At 39.9% G+C, this 20,846-nt stretch overlaps 1 protein-coding gene across 1 annotated transcript; it reads right to left on the reverse strand.

Moving 5' to 3' along the window:
* Positions 1–4,495: 4,495 nt before the first annotated feature.
* SKP1 (S-phase kinase associated protein 1) lies at positions 4,496–20,846 on the reverse strand. Its single transcript, XM_059919478.1, has 6 exons — positions 20,699–20,846; positions 17,862–17,958; positions 11,924–11,997; positions 8,226–8,369; positions 6,029–6,169; positions 4,496–5,384 (listed from the first exon to the last, which is right to left on the reverse strand). Exons 2-6 carry the CDS (start codon positions 17,956–17,958, stop codon positions 5,349–5,351), a joined length of 492 nt encoding a protein of 163 aa, XP_059775461.1. The 5' UTR covers positions 20,699–20,846; the 3' UTR covers positions 4,496–5,348.

The raw sequence follows: 20,846 nt of genomic DNA on the forward strand, positions 1-20,846 counted from the left end.
GCAAAGCATCTGAAGCAGGTAAAAGAGGTTGTGAAATGGCACATTCAGCACACAAAGGAAAAATACCAATTTGCAACATATACAGGTGGAAGGTTCTGAAGGTGAGAGTACTTTTATGGAATAGGCTGATCCTCAGAGTGAAAGAAGAGGCCGGCATATAGCAGGTTAATAAGTTCAGCAAATGACTCCTGAACATGTCAAGTTCAGCAGTGTCAGAAGATCATGAGAACTAGAGACATGGAAGCAGGTATTGTTGTGAGCAACTATATTCCTCCTGCAAAATGCCTCTCAGTATTGGCACACAGACCAGATATTGCCAACAGTGCAAAATACTGCAAGGAAGCAAGTATGTTATCCGTAAGTTAACAAACTGTCACTCAAAAGAAGTCCCACACTGGAAATCGCTCAAACAAGAGCCCCTTCACCAACACCTTTATGCCACCAACAATGCTGATAATCCACTGACAACTCAACAGGAAGGATAGCATTCAGCCTACCTGCTTAGGTGTTCAAATGGCTAAATCTTGGGCTAAGGGACATGTTCTAAACTTACATCATTCTTCATCTTGTGTACACATACAGTTCTTACTCATCCTGTTTTTTGAAGGTAGTGACTTTTAACAATAGTAACCAAGAAAAAGGCATCAAGACTCTAGTTGTAAAGTCCTCAATATTCAGAATACTTTAATAATAATAAAAACATTCTAGTTCACTCAAGAACTGCACTGCCTAACATGAGTCTGATGAATACTCTTTCTACAATGTCACCAAAATTCTTTCACCAATCCAGCTTTAATATCTCTTTCCAGACTATATTCTCTAGCAGGCCTAATGACACCCAACTTCTGCTACTAGTTCCAGACTGAGCACACTGCTTTCTCCCTCACCTTGGCATCCCTCCACCCCAACCAAATCCAACTTGACCTTTGAAACCAAGTTCTTCATGGAACCTTTCCTAGACCCTTCCAGCTCTGCAGCCCCCATTTGCTCACTAATGTTCTGTCTCAGAACATTTTTATTATTCATTTCCTCCCAGCAGTATTTATCTTTGCCTCCTAAGCTACACCAAAATCTCCTACGAAGGCAACTATGTCTTATACTTCCTACAAAGAAGCCAGGAGCTACACTTCAGGGATTTAACCATTTCATGTGCTTACCCTTTACTTGCAATCTTCTCCCTTATTCCCTTCTGGTTTTCATACAAATCCAGACAATTGAAGATTATCAACTTTTTAAAGCACAAGCAACTCATAAGGAGAACATTTATTTGGTACCTTCCCATTTCAATGTATACTGAGCTTTATAAAAATAATCAGAAACATCTTCAAATGGAACTGGTGGCAACCAAAAGTTAAGCTTTGAAAGATGAGATTCTGACGGATGTGGATAAGGTAAAGGCCGTGCTCAGATCAAAGGGTCTGCTGCTCTCTTTCCCTGTGGAAACCACTTCGTCTCCCTGTTCAAACTGCCGTATTAAGAGCCTAGGCAGGACTTCCCCGGTGGCACAGTGGATAAGAATCCGCCTGCCAATGCAGGGGACACAGGTTCGATCCCTGGTCCAGGAAGATCCCACATGCCGTGGAGCAACTAAGCCCGCGCGCCACAACTACTGAGCCTGCGCTCTAGAGCCCGCACGCCACAACTACTGAAGCCCGCGTGCCTAGAGCCCGTGCTTCACAAGAGAAGCCACCACAATGAGAAGCCCACGCACCACAACAAAGAGTAGCCCCCGCAAGCCGCAACCAGAGAAAGCCCGCACGATGCAACGAAGACCCAACACAGCCAAAAAAAAAAAAAAAAATCACGTGGTTTAGAGTATCGGCCTGCCCTGAGTCATGTGCCTATAGTGACTCACTGACTCACTCCAGCTAGTTCCAGACTAAGTTCAGAATTACCATGACACCATGTTACAGAGCTGCAGTCCTAGCAGTCTACCAAGTTACAATATAGATCTTGCTTAATCAATTCCAGCAGCTGATGTGTTCAAACAGTTGTAGAATAAACAAATCACAGCTATAATGCCACTTCAGGGATCTGTAACCTAAAGGGATGCCTCTATGAATCTTTGGAAAAATATACAAACTGTAAAGCAATACCTACTTTGTATATTAAAAGCAGATTTATGAAGGCGAGCTAATAAAATATAACAGCACCTCAAAAGAGGTTAAGAATTATTAGAAACTGTTTGAGAGCGCACATCCTTAATCCGTGACAATGTTAGGGAGAAAGTAATAAGCTAACATTCAGAAGGCGGCTGGTTTACTTTCGATCACAAGTGACCCAGAGAATCAATGAAAAGCTGAGAAGCCAAAGGACAGTCACAGAGGAGTCTTCATCACCAAGAGCACCACACTGCAGGTAGCTACTATTTCCAACTTACCCAAGACAAGGTAGGCACTAAGAGGCAGAGGCAGGACTCCAGCCTCAGTTTGACTTCATGCTACAGCATTAGCTCAGAATACTGGGAAATGAGAGGGCAGACAGGAGAGAGTGTGTCTTTGAAGACAGGTTTGCTATTATGGATAATGGGAAAGGGCCACTCACTTTCCTTGGACAAGGTGAGAGCCTGGAAAACTCTTGGTAGACATATTAAAGAAACAGAATATAACAGGGAAGAGGGAAGAGGGAAAAGGGTAGGAAAGTGTTACAGCCAGTTTGAAGGGCCTCTTAATATGCCTATGATTTATTTGGGTACATAATGTGCACAAATTGCCTATTTTCTCTTGGATGAGCTGTCAGATTTCTGTTAAACATGAGAGTTTAAGATTATCAGGAATTTTTGTTTGTTTAAAGACAAGGACCAATGTCTACAAAGTCAAGAAGAGAACAAAATTTTAAACTACTATATTGTCTGTCCACTCAATCTTACATATTCAGAAAGATCTCAGTATCCTTTAAATATGGGTAGTGATGATATTTAGTCCTGTAATTGTAACAATTCTTGGGGGTTACAGATCAACAGCTACTAGTAATAGGCTCCCGCTTCCTATAAGCTGATACTTCCTTTCCAAACTAAATAGAGCATATGCTAACAATCCTGAACTTTCAGGAAAGATATGTTTGTTATGATATTGCTAGGGATATACTTGAGGTAGTTAAACTTTTGGCAAGAGTTGACCATTGGGAAATAGCAGAACTGAGACACTCCAGCTAGAAGTGAATGCTGCTACCTTCCCCACTAAAACCAGAACAAATGGAAAAACAAGCTTACTTCCTGAGTAAAGGGAATCAGGGATCCAGAAGTAGTCGAAGGTTTGCAATCTTTTTCTGTGAAGAGCCAGAGTAAATATTTTAGGCTTTTTGGTCAAATACAGTCTTTGTGTGTCTATTTTTTAACAATCCTTTAAAAATGTAAAAACCATTTTTAAGCCACAGACTGCAAAAACAGGTTGTAGGCTGGATTTCACCCACACACAGGCTGTAGTTTGCTATCTCTGGTACAGACAACAAATGGGGATTTATGTGAGACAGCACATGGAACTTTATTATAAAGGTAGATTTGGGACAAATAAGAGTTGAAGTAGGGGGCTTCCCTGGTGGCGCAGTGGTTGAGAATCTGCCTGCCAATGCAGGGGACACGGGTTCGAGCCCTGGTCTGGGAAGATCCCACATGCCGCGGAGCAACTAGGCCCGTGAGCCACAACTACTGAGCCTGCGCGTCTGGAGCCTGTGCTCCGCAACAAGAGAGGCTGCGATAGTGAGAGGCCCGCGCACCGCGATGAAGAGTGGCCCCCCACTTGCCGCAACTAGAGAAAAAGCCCTTGCACAGAAACGAAGACCCAACACAGCCATAAATAAATAAATAAAATTAAAAAAAAAAAAAAAAAAAAAAAAAAAAAAAAAAAAGAGTTGAAGTAAAAGCAAACTACTTTCAAGTAATAAGCTGAGCAAGAAGAGCTCACAGTAAACATGAAGAGAACACATTAAGGCTACATGTGAATATAGTTAATTCTAACTGGGAAAGTAAGTAAAAAAGGAACACAGGGCTTCCCTGGTGGTGCAGTGGTTGAGAATCCGCCTGCCAATGCAGGGGACGCGGGTTCGAGCCCTGGTCTGGGAGGATCCCACATGCCGCGGAGCAGCTGGGCCCGTGAGCCACAACTACTGAGCCTGCGTGTCTGGAGCCTGTGCTCCGCAGCAGGAGAGGCCGTGACAGTGAGAGGCCCACACACAGCGATGAAGAGTGGCCCCCGCTTGCCACAAGTAGAGAAAGCCCTCGCACAGAGGCAAAGACCCAGCACAGCCATAAATAAATAAATAAATAAATTTAAAAAAAAAAAAAAAAAAGGAACACAAGGAGGAAAGAAAAAAAATTAGAAGACAATTAGAACAGACAGAGTCTACCAGAACCTTACTGTTATGTCGCAGCCTCCAGTGAGCTAGGACATGAACTGCCTGCAACTCTTTTCTAACTAAACAACCATACGTAAATTTAACTTTTAATATGAAGTGAAGTGAAACATTTAAATACACAAAAAGCAAACCACTTACTACCTACTATGTAACTTACTTTTTATTGAAAGTACCTTGCATTCGTGACTGATGCTTTCTGGGTAACGCCATACATTTTAACATTAAAGGTTAAATTATTTTTTACATGCAAGTAGTGTTTATGGTTTTCCCCACATAGGATTACTGATTATAAAAAGATGACACACCACATGGGTTAAGTGTCTCTTTTAATAGAAAAGCCAGCAAACTGTCTAATTCTGTTTCCTCCCAAACCACAAACTGAGTAGTAAATGAGCCTCTAGCCAACATATTCAAAGCTGAGAGGATTAAAAATGAAAAAACAAGTCCTCAGATTCAATTAAGGGAGCCCTGCTACATATAGGCTAATCAATACCAGTGGACTCCAGGAAGCTGGAAGACATTCTGATAACCCCACTCTGATAACATTTACCTCAATTAGCCTTTTTCCAGTTTCCAAATCATGAATAAAGATAATACGTTCTTAGTTCTATTTCAGAAAATTTTTTTGCAAGTTGTTTTATTTACAATGCCAACTTTTAAAAGTCACTAAACTAAAGTTAACTGGACAATAAACTAGGCATAAATTGCTTTACAAAAAGAGGGAAAGCCCAAAATGCCACTTTCTATAGAGAACCCACAGTTCAGTTTTATTCAGAGCAAAGAAAAAAGAACTTTTGATCATACTAGAAGAAACTGAGCCGTAAGTTTGGAATCTGTACTGAAACTACACATGCAATGAGGACAACATTCTGCTAATACAACTGATTTGCTGCTGCATTTGTGGACTGTTTTTCTAATATTAACAATTATAAACAAAGCAGTGCAACTAGTATTTGGAACAATCCTTACAGTGTTACAGCATCAGACACAAAATTTCACTTCTCCTCACACCACTGGTTCTCTTTGCGTACCTAGAAGAAGAGACAAATATAAGGAAATACCTTAAGTAGTCTTTTCTAAGACTACTATCTAATGATTCATCAATAGCCTGTGAGGTGGGTCAGAAGGAAATAGATAGAAAACCAGAAAAACCCAGTTAACAGTAGGCTTCCAGGTTCCCATTCTTTCTCTCCCCAGTTTTTTATTGTGCCCTGCTGAAATTATCAAGAAAAGCAAAGACAATGGGCAATTACAGCTTAAGTCACCAGAGATGACCTGCGTCAAGAAAATCATTCTGATCTATTCATTTCTTCCCCATTCACTACGTTGCTCTGAAGTAGCCTGGCACATAATCCATAGGGCCTGCTCTTCTGAAGTCAAATACTGATGGCTTACATGTAAGGTCCCAGGTGCCAAAACTAGTAACTGCTAAGGAACAAATATCAAACAGCACCTTCGGATGAAAACTAATTGTTCTTATGCTTATAAAAGAACAGTATCATCTAAGTGCTTAGACTAAGAGACAGACCAGAATGTTTTTAGCATATAGAAGGTACCTATTTTCCCTCAAGTAAAGTCAAGACTCCTTGATATAAATACCTCTTTTCCTAGCATGCTATGGGTTTTAGTCTCTCTTGAAAAGCATTTGATCAAGAACAAGCTGTTAGCCACCTACCTGGGCTTCCTCTTCTTCAGTAAAATCATTTTTGATATTGAATGTCTTTCGAATCTCCTCAGGAGTTTTCCCCTTGATCATATTGGCAACAGTCTTGCAGGTAACATCAAGCAAACCTTTGATGTCTAAGTAGTTTGCTGCCTGTAAAGTAATTGTTGTTTTCATTAAAGTATACTTGATGCTTTAAATTAAATCTAAAGTCAGTGACTAACAATCCATATCTAACTTAGCTTAAAATACTAGTTAATTTTAAGAAATTAAATGAATAAATAAATCAGACAAATTCTTCTGTGAAAGATTATTGTATGTCCCATTCTTTGTTATACCTCTGTAATATTGAGTCCTTGTGCTACATTCAGCAAACTACACTACCTCAAATGTTAAAGAATGGCCACTACTGGCAGTTGTGTACGCGTGTACACACACAAACACAAGTTTGTGTTTGACAAAAATATTTAAAGAATTCAGTGATTTTCCTGGTGGTCCAGTGGTTAGGACTGTACGATCTCACTGCCAAGGGCCCAGGTTCAATCCCTGGTCGGGGAACTAAGATCCCATAAGTAGTTATAGCATTACATTTTACTGACCTTCTGATTCAACTTTTGGTTTCTTTGATTTTCTCTATTGTTTTCCTGTTTTCTATTTTACTGATTTCTGCTCTTACCTTTACTACTCCCTTTCTTTGGGATGAAATTCATCTTTCATTAGTTTCTTAAGGTAAAAGCTTAGACTGCTGATTTGAAACTTTTCTTTTTTCTTTTTTTAAAAAATATATTTATTTTATTTTTGGCTGCATTGGGTCTTTGCTGCTACACGTGGGCTTTCTCTAGTTGCAGCGAGTGGGGGCTACTCTTCGTTGCAGTGCGTGGGCTTCTCATTGTGGGGGCTTCTCTTGTTGCGGAACACAGGCTCTAGGCGCGTGGGCTTCAGTAGCTGTGGCACGAGCGCTCAGTAGTTGTGGCTCACGGGCTCCAGAGCACAGGCTCAGTAGTTGTGGTGCATGGGCTTAGTTGCTCCACGGCATGTGGGATCTTCCCAGACCAGGGATCAAACCCGTGTTCCCTGCATTGGCAGGTGGATTCTTAACCACTGTGCCACCAGGGAAGCCCCCTTCTTTTCTAATATAGGTGTTTAGGGCTATCAATTTCCCTCTAAATGCTACTTTAGCTTCATCTCACAGATTTTCGTATGTTGTGTTTCATTTCCATTCAGTTTAAAATACTAATTTTTCTTTTGATTTCTTCGTTGACTCACAGGTTACTAAGAAATGTGTTACTTAGTTTTCAAATATTTGCAGATTTTCCAGATAGCTTTCTGTTACTGATTTCTCATTTCATTCCACTGTGATTAGAAAACATATGTTGTGTGACTTGAATCCTTTCAAATGAGACTTTTTTGTTTGTTTTGTTTTGCTTTGGCTGTGCCACGCAGCATGTGGGATCTTAGTTCCCCAACCAGATATTGAACCCGCACCCCCTGCAATGGAAGCACGGGAGTCTTAACCACTGGACCACCAGGGAAGTTCCCCTGTGACTTGTTTTAAGGCCCACAACATGTCTATCTTGGAAGTATACACTTGAAAAGAATATGAATTCTGCTGTCATTAGTCTTCTACATCCTTATGATTCTCTGTCTACTTGTTTTATCAATTATTTAGAGACAGGTTTTGAAATCTCTAACTATGATTGTGGATTTGCCTACTTATCCTTTAGAGTTCTATTGGTTTTTGTTTCACTTTCTGGAAGCTCTGCTTTTAGGTAGAAAAACATTTAGGATTCTTATGTCCTCTTAATAATGATAATTATCATTATGCAATGACCCTCTTTAATCCTGGTAATATTCTTCGCTCTGAAATGTACTTGAATATAGTCACCCCCGTTTTCTTTTGGTTATTATTGTTAGCATAATATTATCTTATTCCACCCTTTAAACCTAATTGTGTCTTTATATTTAAAGTGAGTTTTTTGCAGACAGAATAGCTAACTCTTTCTTTTCTATCCAATGTGATGACCTCTAACCTTTAATTGTGGTGTTTAGACTGTTTACATTTAATGTGGTTATTGACACATGGATTTAAATATAGCATTGCAGAGTTTAGAGTTAAAATTCAGTATCAATGAATTTAACAAATTTAACTCCATGAAAAGTGCTAAAGGTATGGACTAGAAATATCTTATACTATGCATTAAAAACATACCAGTATAAGCTCAAAAAGTGTTCCTTGGTCAACTTTCAGGAACTCTTGATCCCACACAGGGATGTCATCTGTCCGCTTTTCTTTGTTCTCATCATCCTCAGGAGGAGGAGGATCATCCTTGTGGTGGGTGCACCACTGAATGACCTACAACAACAAAAGTTCATTCCTATATGGCATTTTATAACAAGGTACTTCGTTCCACTGCTGGGGCAAGGTTATTCCTACATGGGGCTGAGAACTAACTGTAAGTCAACTTGAATAATAAAGTTAGTAGCCCAGCTTGAAAAGCACAACCCTAGAGTTCATGGAAGATCTTAGATAACAGAGAACCATGAAGACAGATTACTATACTTGACCATACTAAAAAGCTCCTGTGCAAAAAAACACATTAAGTTAGACAGAACAATGAGTGGGAAATACCTGCAACATGTACATGCCAGCAATGCATTACCTTATAAAATATAAAATCTTAAAAATCTCTACACAGAAATGGGCTAAAGATATGAACAGGCAATTTACAAAATAAATCTGAATATGAATAGTCAAAAAGGAGGAAATGCTCAGCCTCATTAAATGCAAAATTAACACTACAGATACTACTTTAGACTGTACCCCCAAAAGATAAATAAAAATCAAGATGTCGATACTAGTCATTGGCAACAGTGTGAGGATAACATGAACTTTTCTACTGTAGAGTGTAAATTGGTATAATCCCTTTGAAAAGTAACCTAGGAGTACCTAGGGAAGCTGAATATGTGCATACACTATCACCAAGCAATTCTAAACACCCTAGACACATGCACAACACTATCCAGTATAAGAATAATGCAGAAAAGCTCAAAGTTCCCTTAGTAGTGGAATGAACACATTAAAGTTTCCAGAAGCTGATTAGCTAGACTGTGCACCATCTTATAGACCACAATCTACACTGAAAGTGTTAAGTTACAGAATCTAGGTGGTAGGAAAATGGGTTTTTGCTGTATAATTTAACTTTTCTGTATGATTAAATTTTTTTTATATTATAATGTTGGGGGAATAAACAATGCTGAGAGAAAATGGGAGAACTGAGAAATTATACTACCAGGATACAAAAAAGGGAAAGAACTACTTCTAGAAGAAAAAGCCAAGCATAAAGGGCTTTAATTAAGTAGCTTTTTAAGAAGTATTCCAGTAGTATATGAAAGAAACCAATTAGTAACATAATGGCATTTAAAAAGTCTTAAAAGGCTAAGTAGGGTTTCCCTGGTGGTGCAGTGGTTAAGAATCCACCTGCCAATGCAGGGAACATGGGCTAGAGCCCTGGTCCAGGAAGATCCCACATGCCACGGAGCAACTAAGCTGGTGCGCCACGACTACTAAGCCTCCACTCGAGAGCCCATGAGCCACAACTACTGAAGCCCGCGCGCCTAGAGCCCGTGCTCCGCAACAAGAGAAGCCTCCACAATGAGAAGCCTGCACACCACAACGAAGAGTAGCCCCCGCTCGCCACAACTAGAGAAAGCCCGCACACAGCAACAAAGACCCAACACAGCTAAAACTAAATAAAATAAAATAAATTAATTTTTTTTAAAAAGCTTTAAAAACAAAAAGGCTACGTAAGAAATTAATGCCGATGGGACTTTCTGGTCAGATGAGAGACAAGGAAGGGAAATTTTACTTTACACTTTTACAGTTTTGGGGTCATATAATCAGTAAATATACTTAAGTTTAAATATTGATAAGTAATAATCCAAATAGATTGGAAAAAAATTATTCTAAGTGGCCCTGTATCACCCAACCCATTAACTCTAACCTCTACTTCCTTGCCTGTTCACTATGATCCAGCCACCACACTAGCCTCCCTGCCTTACCTCAAAAGACAGGACATGCTCTTATCTTAGGGTCACTGCACTTACTCCCACTGCCCAGAGCTTTCTTCCCCCACATATTCATGTCTTTGTTCAAAGATCCACTTCTCACAGTAAGGCATTTCCTGACCATCTTTATTTTACAAATAGCCAACTCCCCCCTACCATCCCACTTATACTCCACAGCTTTTCCATCTGACATATTTGTGTTGTATGCTTCCCACACACCTTCAGAATGTAAACTACCTAAGAACAGATCTTGTCTCTTTAGTTCACTGCTGTACCTCCAGCACCTAAAAAATGACTGGAATTTGAATGAATGCAAGTAAAAGTCCTTTTAGAAGCATTTAATATTAGCATAAGATAGAATGTTAATTTGCAACACAAAACCCAGAAGTCAGAAAGGAGATCTAACTAGATAAAATACAAAGCTGTGAATTGACCTAAGACAAGCAAAGTGGTAAAAACTACATAAAGAACTCCTATAAAAAGCCTATTAAGACTACAAAATGGATGAACCTTGAAAACATTACGCTAAGCGAAATAAGCCAGACACAAAAGAATATCCTATGATCCCATTTTTATAAGATAGCCCAGTATAGTCAAATTCACAGAGACAGAATACAGAATAGTGGTTACAAGGGGCTTTTTACCCAGACTAGGGATATTAAAAAGATTGGTAATAGCCAATCATGGTAAGAATATGGAAAAATATGCAGTGCAGCTGTATCTCATGCCAGGGTCAAGAGAAAGCATAAAATGCAACTGCGTATGGTCAATGACTCTGAAAATTCCTTAGGAAGGGGCCAACTGGAACCGACCGTTCCCATCTCTAAGCCTAGCCAGTTTTTCCCGCAATGTGGAAGCTGGCTGCTGTTTCTTCAGAAGAGCATTCAGTTAAACAGCTGGCTCTATTAAGGAGCCATATGCTCTGAAACACTAAAATCCTATTCAATGTAGAGGGCTGGGGAATTCCCAGGTGGTCCAGTGGTTAGGACTCGGTGCTTTCACTGCCATGGGCCCAGGTTCAATCCCTGGTCGGGGAACTAAGATCCCTGCGAGCCGCGCGCAGTGCAGCCAAAACAATAATAATATGTAGAGGGCTGTTTATGCTTAGACACAGGGTAAGGTGATCAACTAAAAAAAAAAAGAAACAAACCAAAAAAAGCACATTCTTGTTCTCAAACTCCTTTTTTTAATATTTTTTTTATTTTTGGCTGCGTTGGGTCTTCGTTGCTGTATGCGGGCTTTCTCTACTTGTGGCGAGCAGGGGCTACTCTTCGTTGTGGTGCACGGGCTTCTCATTGTGGTGGCTTCCCTTGTTGCAGAGCACGGGCTCTAGGCATGTGAGCTCAGTAGTTGTGGCTCGCAAGCTCTAGAGGACAGGCTCAGTAGCTGTGGCGCACGGGCTTAGTTGCTCCGCAGCATGTGGGATCTTCCTGGACCAGGGCTCGAACCCGTGTCCCCTGCATTGGCAGGCGGATTCTTAACCACTGACCACCAGGGAAGTCCCTCAAACTCCTTTTGAGGCATACCCATTCAGCAGACAAGCAATACAAAAAAATTTCCCTTTTTGCTAAGCACATACCATTATATTTCAATAATTTAAATGTGCTAATGAAAAAGACTAGACAACTTAAATATTCACAGGGCCTGGTTAAACTAAAATAAATATCTTAGTCATAATCTTACTATATAGTTATTGGTTTTGTTTTGTTTTGTTTTTAAGGAAGCTATCTATATATCAATATAGAAGTATCACCAGGATATTGTTAATGAGAAAAGGGATACATACATATATATATATATATAAATATATATATATATATAAGGGTATAGTTGCTACCTTACCTTTTTTAATATTGCTGCATTAACATTTGGCAAGGGGACTGGATCATCATCTCCTTCATCATCCATTCCCAAATCTAAGTAAACCAAAAGAGAGTTGCCATTATTTTCTAGCCCCATTATAACAACCAGGCTGTTTCAAACAAGTAACTTGTAAGACATGTTATCTGAAAGACTATAAAAGTACTTTACTAAGAATAGTTCTCTTGAAAGTATTTAAAACTGGTGGTTCCTAGCAACAGCTCCATGAACCATCCAAAACTATATAAAAATGTGTGAGAAGACAAATACAGGATTATATAAAAAGAGTTCTTCATTAGGAGGAAAAGTGATTTAATAAGTGGGCTTGAGATAACTGGGTAACCACCTGGGAAAAAATTAAAGCCAGACGCTTACCCTTCCTCTTTATACCAAACTCTAGATGGACTGCACTTAGGAAAATAAAACAACGTGAGGTATTGCAGAAGTAACAGAATCTCAATCTATTAAAATCTGAAGCCCAAAAATGTATACACACACACACACACCAGATCGTGCAGCCACTGACAAAAAACAAGGCAGGCAGCTCCGTACATACTGGTATGATTTCAAGATTAAAGTTTTTAAAAGCCAGGTATAAAAGATAAATGTTACCTGAATAAAAATGGGAATATACTTATATTTATATTTAAAATATAAATTTTAATTTTTAATACAGTTTGTTAATATTTGTTAACAGATTTGTTAATATTATGTCTAAGGTAGTTAATGAGAACATGGGTTGAGAGACTTAGTTTCAACATATACCCTTTGGTGTTATTCATCACATACATACTACTTATAATTTTGAATATATAGGTTTCTCTAATAAAAAGTCCTAACTTTTAGACTATCAAAGTGGTTGCTGAGCTCCAAAGAGAAAACTTAAAATCCGTATGTTACTTAAAGATTCTAAATAAGAGTATTTTTCAAACCAAATGGGTCCATCCTTCAGTTTCTACAGGACTAAAAAAGAGCTGCCAAAGAAACTTATGTAACAGAAGTACCAAGATCAGAGGTCAAAAGTACTGCATTGCTCTACTGGTTGTAGCACAGCACCAGTTATGCTGACACGGTTAAGTGCTGAGTCATACATTTGAGTCCCTAATGTATAGCTGTGCTAGGCAGGGAAGAATCAGCAATGAATACAGGAGGATGGGAGGAACTGTTGCAATTTTAGATAGAGTTGTTCAGGATACCTCACAGAGAAGATGACATTTTAATTAAAATCCTAAAGGAGAGAACACCTAAGCAGAGGAAATGGCAAATGCAAAGGCCTTCTGATAGTGTCCTAAAAACACTAAGGAATCTAGTGTTACAAGAGCAGAGTTAGCCAGGTTGAAAGGAGATGACAGGGCCCTAACAGGGCCTTCTGCAATTTGGCTACTATATTGGTAAGAGATAGCAAGAAAGCAGGAGGGGAAAGAGGGAAACCAATTATGGGGCTAGCAATGATCCAGGCAAGTACAAGTGGCTTGTACAAGGTATATAGCTATGGAAGAAGAAATAGTGCAATTCTGTATGCATTTTGAAGTGAGAGGCAATAGTATTTGCCAATAGATGGAAAGCAGAATGTGAAAGGAGTTAGCGACGGCTAAGGCTTATAACATGAGGAACCAGATGGATGGAGCTGCCATTGGAGTTGCCACTAATTGACATGGGGAAGGTTGTCAGAGAACTTGTTTTAGAGGGCAGGGAATCAAGAATTCTAGTTTGGGGACTTCCCTAGTGGCGCAGTGGTTAAGAATCCGCCTGCCAGTGCAGGGGACACAGGTTCGAGCCCTGGTCCGGGAAGATCCCACATGCCGCGGAGCAACTAAGCCCATGCGCCACAACTACTGAAGCCCACGCACCTAGAGCCTGTGCTCTGCAACGAGAAGCCACCGCAATGAGAAGCCTGTGCACCACAACGAAGAGTAGCCCCCGCTTGCCGCAACTAGAGAAAGCTCGCACGCAGCAACGAAGACCCAACGCAGCCAAAAATAAGTTAAAAAAAAGAAAAGAATTCTAGTTTAATAAGTTTGAGATGTCTATTAGATATTCAATGGTAGACCAAGAAGTTAAATATGCAAGTCTAAAAATCAAAAGAAGAGATGAGAACTGTAGGTAAGTTTGGGAAATGATGTATAAATGATTTATAACACTATGAGACTAGCTGAGGTAACCAAGGGAATGACTGAGTATTGATCCAGTGAAGAGGTACAATGATTAAGCAAACTCCGGGGAACTGAAGGCTTTAAAGATGGGGAGACAGGTTGTGAGTGAGCTAAGTATTAAGTATCCTGAAAGCCAAATGTAGAAGGGACTGATCTACTGTCAAAGGCTATCAATAAGTCTAGATGAGAAATGAAACAATGCACTTGACAACATGGAGATCAATGAGTTTAACAAGCTTCTCCAGTGGAGTGGTAAAGATGAGAGTATATTCAAAAAGTATCCTATTTTCCTGTATGGGTACATTCACTCATCTCCCCTCTATTCCTCCCCACCAATGCCTTTACCTGATCCCATCTCTGCTGACAGTAAAACTATAAAATTACAATATTTCAATTTGGATCAAGCCACTTATGCTTTTCTTGAACTAGTATGAAATATTTTTAACTCAGAGGGGAGAAAAAGAAGTTATACTATGGAAAATGCATGTGTTTGGGGAATGAACAGATTAGAGGAAATGAAATACAGAAGACCAGCTTGTTTAGATACAAATGTTATTTGGAAGAAGGCTTAAGTCACATTAAAAATAAGGGCCTTACAGTTGTAAAGGATCACTTCTCTAGCATTTAAACCGAGGATTTGAAATGGTTTTTGCTTTTAGACTGAATGCACAAGTACCAACAGTCATTCCTTTAAGCTATTTAGTTTCAAGGACTTCTGAAAGACACCTGTATCCTGATACCACAACCTGGACCTGAAGAAATGAGTCAATCCATGTGTACACATGCCAAGATTTTCACTTCTGATTGTCCACTGATTAGAAGATTTTATTTCAATACACTCCAGTCTTCAAGAGGCTAGAATTCTATATAAACCACTGGTACTTAAGATAAAGCCATTCACCTCTGATGCCCAAAGCTATGGAAGGAAAGAAACATTTTAACTGTTGCTATCTATCATCCACTTGCTTCAGTGATCAAAGTTGGCAGAAAACCTTCAAGCAGTCCTACGTTCCTACACTAGCAAATGCTTCTTTGAAGCAGCACAAGAGAGATTAGTGTGCCAGGCACCAACTATGATGAAATAAAGCAAGTATTCAGGCAGCAATTTTGTTATCAGTTTCTACATCTTCTAGATAAAGCCTTACTCACCTGCCTTTAGGGACACCTGGATAACTTTCACACTCTTTTATCAGTGACCATACTATAGTTCTTCATTCAACACGTACTTGATGAACAGTGACTGTGGGATGTACCAAGGGGTTTACAACTTAATAGAAGTAATCTATGTAAGTTACCAGGGTGCAGGACTGTAAGTGCCACATAACTGGTGTCAATTACCAAAAACAACTTTATGTTCAGCTTTTATTTTCTATTAGAAAACAGGAAAAAAACCAAAAAGAAAAACAAAAAGAATATGTTCAGCTTTTATTTTCTATTAGAAAACAGAAGACAAACCTTCTGCAGCTCAGCTTCTGCCTCTACCACACCTAATACTTGCTGTTAGAAGTCTTCTAACTTATTATCCCGGAAATCCTAAGTGACCAGTCTGCAGTATATGAATCTGATAATCATTCTGGTCACTTCAAAATGCCTCCCTTTTCCCTTGGCTTCCTACTCCACATATTCTCCACTTCTGACTTCACTCTTAACAGCCCATCCTGCCCCAATATGGCCACCTGCCAAGCTCAAGCTCATTTACTCCGACAGATATATATATATATATATATATATATATATATATATATATATATATATATATATGTATATATACTCCTATAACACACCATACAAAGTCAGTCTATCTCTAGCAGCCTACAACTCAGGGACCAAGATCCACATACTCAACTGACTAGCAGCTTATTTATTACAAAGATCTTTTGAGGGAATCTCTAACATACACAACATGTTCAAGCTCAAAGTCATTTTCTTTCCATTCCCCTCAAACTTGTTCCTCAGCTCTATCAACTACAAGTATCACAATCGCAACCCCAACTAAAAACCTCAATTTTTTTTTTTAACACATCCTGTTTACTTTACCTCAGAATGATCTCCCAAAACACCTTAATTTTACTAGATTTGAAATATCACCTCACTAGTAATACACACTGCACTCTCTCCACAAGCCTAAAGAATAACATCAGCCAAGAAGTTCCCATAGCACCACTTGGCACAATTTTATTAATGCACTAATTATACCATGTGACCGTTAGCCTTGTTTGGTGTCTATCTCCCTGCCTAGTTTATAAATCCCTCAAGAGCAAAGACCACTTCTCACTTACCTTCTTTTCACCAGCACCAGGACTTATTCTTTGCCCGCCTTTCTGCTCTCACTGAACACTGACTACTATATCTCCCGCTAATGCTTGGCATATAACTCTTTAATTAAATATCTATAAGCTACAGATAAACAAAAACTTTTGATATTTGAGTGCACTCAGCCCTCCATATCTGCAGGTCCCACATCCTTGGATTCAAACCGTGGATAGAATGTATTAAAAAATAAAAATTTTTAAATTCCAGAAAGTTCCAAAAAGCTAAACTTGAATTTACATAGCATTTATGGTGTTATTAGGTATAAATACTAGAGATAATTTAAAGTATAAGGGAGAATGTATGTAGGTTATATGCAAATACTACACCATTTTATATAAGTGATTTGAGTATCCATGGATTTTGGTATCCCTAGGGGATCCTGGAACCAATCCCCTGCAGATATGGAGACAAATGTACTGAAGAACATTCTTATTACTACTGTTTTTTTCCCACCAATTCTAGAAACTGATTTGTATGTCTCCATATACTACTAATGTCTACCAACCGACCGATAATACTAATTAGAGATCCAGGGCTTCCCTGGTGGCGCAGTGGTTAAGAATCCGCCTGCCAACGCAGAGGACATGGGTTTGAGCCCTGGTCCAGAAAGATCCCACATGCCGCGGAGCAACTCAGCCTGTGCGCCACAACTACTGAGCCTGCGCTCTAGAGCCCGCGAGCCACAACTTCTGAAGGCTGTGCGCCAAGAGCCCGTGCTCCGCAACAAGAGAAGCCCCCGCAATGAGAAGCCCGCGCACCGCAAGAAAAAGTAGCCCCCACTCGCCGCAACTAGAGAAAGCCCGCGCGAAGCAACAAAGACCCAACTCAACCAAAAATTAATTAATTATTTTTTTTTTAAAAAAAAGATCCATGTTAACTAGTAAAAGTTTCAAAACGTTTCAGGACCTGTTTTCTTGCCTTCCTTCTTTGATGCACTGCATATATGCTTTGCAGCAGTTTCAGAGGAATGACAAAACAGACAAAAGGGAAGACTTGGTTAAAAAAAAAAAAAAAAGAACGAAACAGACATCTACTCAGTTTACAATCTACTCAGCTTACTCCTGCTGTTGAAACAAGGTGTTCTATTTAGCTACCATATATAAGGTATCTCTTTTCCAAAGGCTTTAGTTTTTGTCATTAGAAATTATGAATGCAAATTTACTTGAAAGAGAAATGGGCCATTGTCTGAGGCTTGGAAATCATTTCAGTATTAGCTTATGGTATTATCTACCTAATAAGAGAAAAAACTCAGTAATTCAGAAAATGCAGAAAATATTGACCTGTACCAAAAAAAATGCAGTTAATACTTTAAAGAAAAAAAAGTAAACTTTACCCCTTCATACCCCTGAGAGTTTTCTGACAGATTGTTACTTCTGTAGATTTGATGTTCACAGGTTATATCAAGCTACTCATTTCTTTGCCTTCCCCCAACCCATGTTTTCTAATAAACTTACCTTCCAACATGGTCTTAATAGTCACAGATTGTTTCGCAATTTCAACATCAACTTCAAATATCTCTCCATCAGAACTCTGCAACTTAATTGAAGGCATCTAAAAAAAGGTATTATATTGAATTTGAAATTTAAGAGATATTACTTCTATACAAACTACATTTCAAACTACAGTCTGTTAGACACCTTCTAACTTATTAACCGTAAAACCCTAAGGACCTATAGTATATAACCCTATAAAACACTAAGTGATTATTCACAGGCTAGCACACAAGTGTTTCTATAAAAATTTTGTCAAAGTGTAACTCCTAGGAACAGAAGCTTTTAAAGCCTGCCCTACTGAATTCATTACTAGTGTTAAGTTTTAGAATTAACACTTTATAGTTTTGATGCAAAATGTATCTAAAATGGACTTATTCTTTGCGCGCCTTTCTGCTCTCACTGAACACTGACTACTCCACCTGCAAACCTGAGGGAGGTGAGTCCAAAATAAACAAAGCTAGCAGATAAGATAGTAATTTTCCCACAGTGAGACTTACCAGTGAAAAATGAGTTCAGATCCAAAGAGTAGATCAGGATATACTTATTTATGTTTGGATCAATGCAAGACCATACACAAAAGAATAAAATATTTTAAGGATAAGCAGATGTTGTAAACCTAGTAAATTTCAGAGTCCTTTTTACCTTTCATTACTGACTGTCCAGGTGTCCAAGTTTGAGATCTCCTGCCAAAGTCCTCATAGTAATAACCTATTACTTGCGCCAAAAATGTATTTATTAACTCAGATTAATTATGAGTCATGAGGAAAAAGACACCTCTTACATAAAAGTTAATTAAGCAATTAACTTCGAAAGACTTGAGTTTTGGCAAAAAAACCAAAACATACAAACAAAAAGACACCTCTTTAAAATTAAATGTTCTAAGCTTCTAAGCCAGCAATTTCTTACCATATTCAGATTCTTGGGGGAGTGGCGCAGGGGAGGGGGGAATGGCAACAATACCTGACTGTAAAAATTCAAAACCTCTTTAAATTTCAAGTATAGATTTTTTAAAGGTCCATCATAATCCTGTGATGTCGCTATAACTTAAAAACATAGAATTTGGCATTTAAAACACTGATTGAACCTGTTTTAGGTCCCAAGACTTAAGACCCATTAAATCAGCTAAAATATTCATTCTGCTTTCCCCAGACAACTGTCTCCATTTCCCAAACGACAAGCTGTTAAGGCAAAGAAGCAAAAAGGTAAAGCTGTTTTAAAACCAGCCATTGAAATATCCAGCTCTCAGCCATCCATGGGTGGAGAGAATCAGATTTCATTTTACAGTTCACAAATATGTCTGCTTTTCCGTGATGCTCAGTACTTGCCAATAATGCAGTTGTCCTGCTCCATGGAGAAAGACCCAGAGCAGAGGACCTTCTCTGCGACAAGGCAATAACAAAAGGTATCCCCAAAAGAAATATTTTAACGTGAGCTCAATTTTTAATTACGAAACATTCTATGTTCTTTTTATGTTCCACAGTACTGGAGTGAACATTATAGAATCAAGAGTCTGGCAACACAGTTGATAAAATTACTTTTAAGCAAGACGAACATTTCATATTTCAAATAACTTTTGATAAACAGCAAGATCTGCTTAGTCATAGTCAAATTCGTCTATTAGGTTACTCCTACGGGAGCTGAGATCTTAATAAATAGCAGAGAAACAATCGGTTAATCTGTAATTCGATGTACTTTGTAACGCTAAACTTGGTACTCAAAGACAACTTTTTTAGTGTTATACAGCTGGAATTCAGAGCAAAATATTCGTATAATGATGGGTGAAATTTTGTTTGACATGCTTTCAAGACCATTCCTTCAATTCCTTATGCTCCAGTACTTCTAAATCACTCTGAGTGGGTTCTATCAACACCATAAAGGAAAAAAACCTGTTTTAAGTGACCTGAAATTCCGACACCTCTTTTTAGAGGGTAGAGTGAAACCTGCATTGCTCTATGACACAGAAACATTCTACTGTAACGCTCTGATGAAAAAATTCATGACCCAAAACCTAAACCTGAAGTCTCCATTAAAAAGTAAACCGAAGCAGGTGAATGTCCTATCCCTTCAAAAACCAGGCACCTCGAGTTAGGAGTTAGTGCACCTAAAAGCCACACCACTATGACGATGGCATCTGCTATTACAACAATGGTTTCAGCAAACCCATGCTGTGGCAAAGTAATGGGAGAGAAATATTCCGAAGGAGCAGGCGGCTCTCTGCCAAGATTCGGACCCAGCACAGTTAGCGAAGACCGGTGACTAGCGACGCTAGATACAGGGGCAAGAAAAGGATGGGTGCCAAGAATCCAGCGCTCCCGGACAACCACCGCCACGCTTCCTCCGGACACCAGAACAACAAACACGGACACACGCCCACGCTCACGACAGCCCCGGGAACTCCATTAAAAGCCCCGCCGCCACCCTCGCCCTGGGTGCCAGTGGCTGGCAGGCTCAACGCCAAGCGAGGCCCCCGGCCCCAGCCTGGGCCCTCAGCCGAGCTCCGCCACGGCTGACGGTCGCCCCGTGCAGAGAAGGCCTAATCTCGGGTTCTGCTCGCACCTTCTCCCGCCCGCCCGCCCGGGCACCTATGGGGCGCCGTGAAGACGCGAAGCTAGAGGAGGCCTCGCCGAGTCGAGGGGCGGGGTGGGAGAACAGGGCCGACAACGGGTTCCAAAGAGCCTGAGGGAAGGCCAGGCCCAGGTGCCTCCCGCCTCCAGCAGGGCCAAAGCACCAGCGGTGCGGCCACCAGCTCGCAATCCGCGGCGCCACCGCCCCTCCCAGCTCCGTCGGCGGCTACTCACGGTGTTAGGATTCAAGGAGATGGCTGGCCAGAAGCTGATGAGAGCAGGGCGGCGTCTGCAAAAAGAAACACAGAAAAGCGGAGAACAAGGCCAACACTGCCGAGCGGCGCGGCGTCTGCCTTTATACGAGCGGGCGCAGGCGCCGAGG

This window comes from Balaenoptera ricei, chromosome 3 (assembly GCF_028023285.1).
Source record: "Balaenoptera ricei isolate mBalRic1 chromosome 3, mBalRic1.hap2, whole genome shotgun sequence".
NCBI lineage: Eukaryota > Metazoa > Chordata > Mammalia > Artiodactyla > Balaenopteridae > Balaenoptera > Balaenoptera ricei.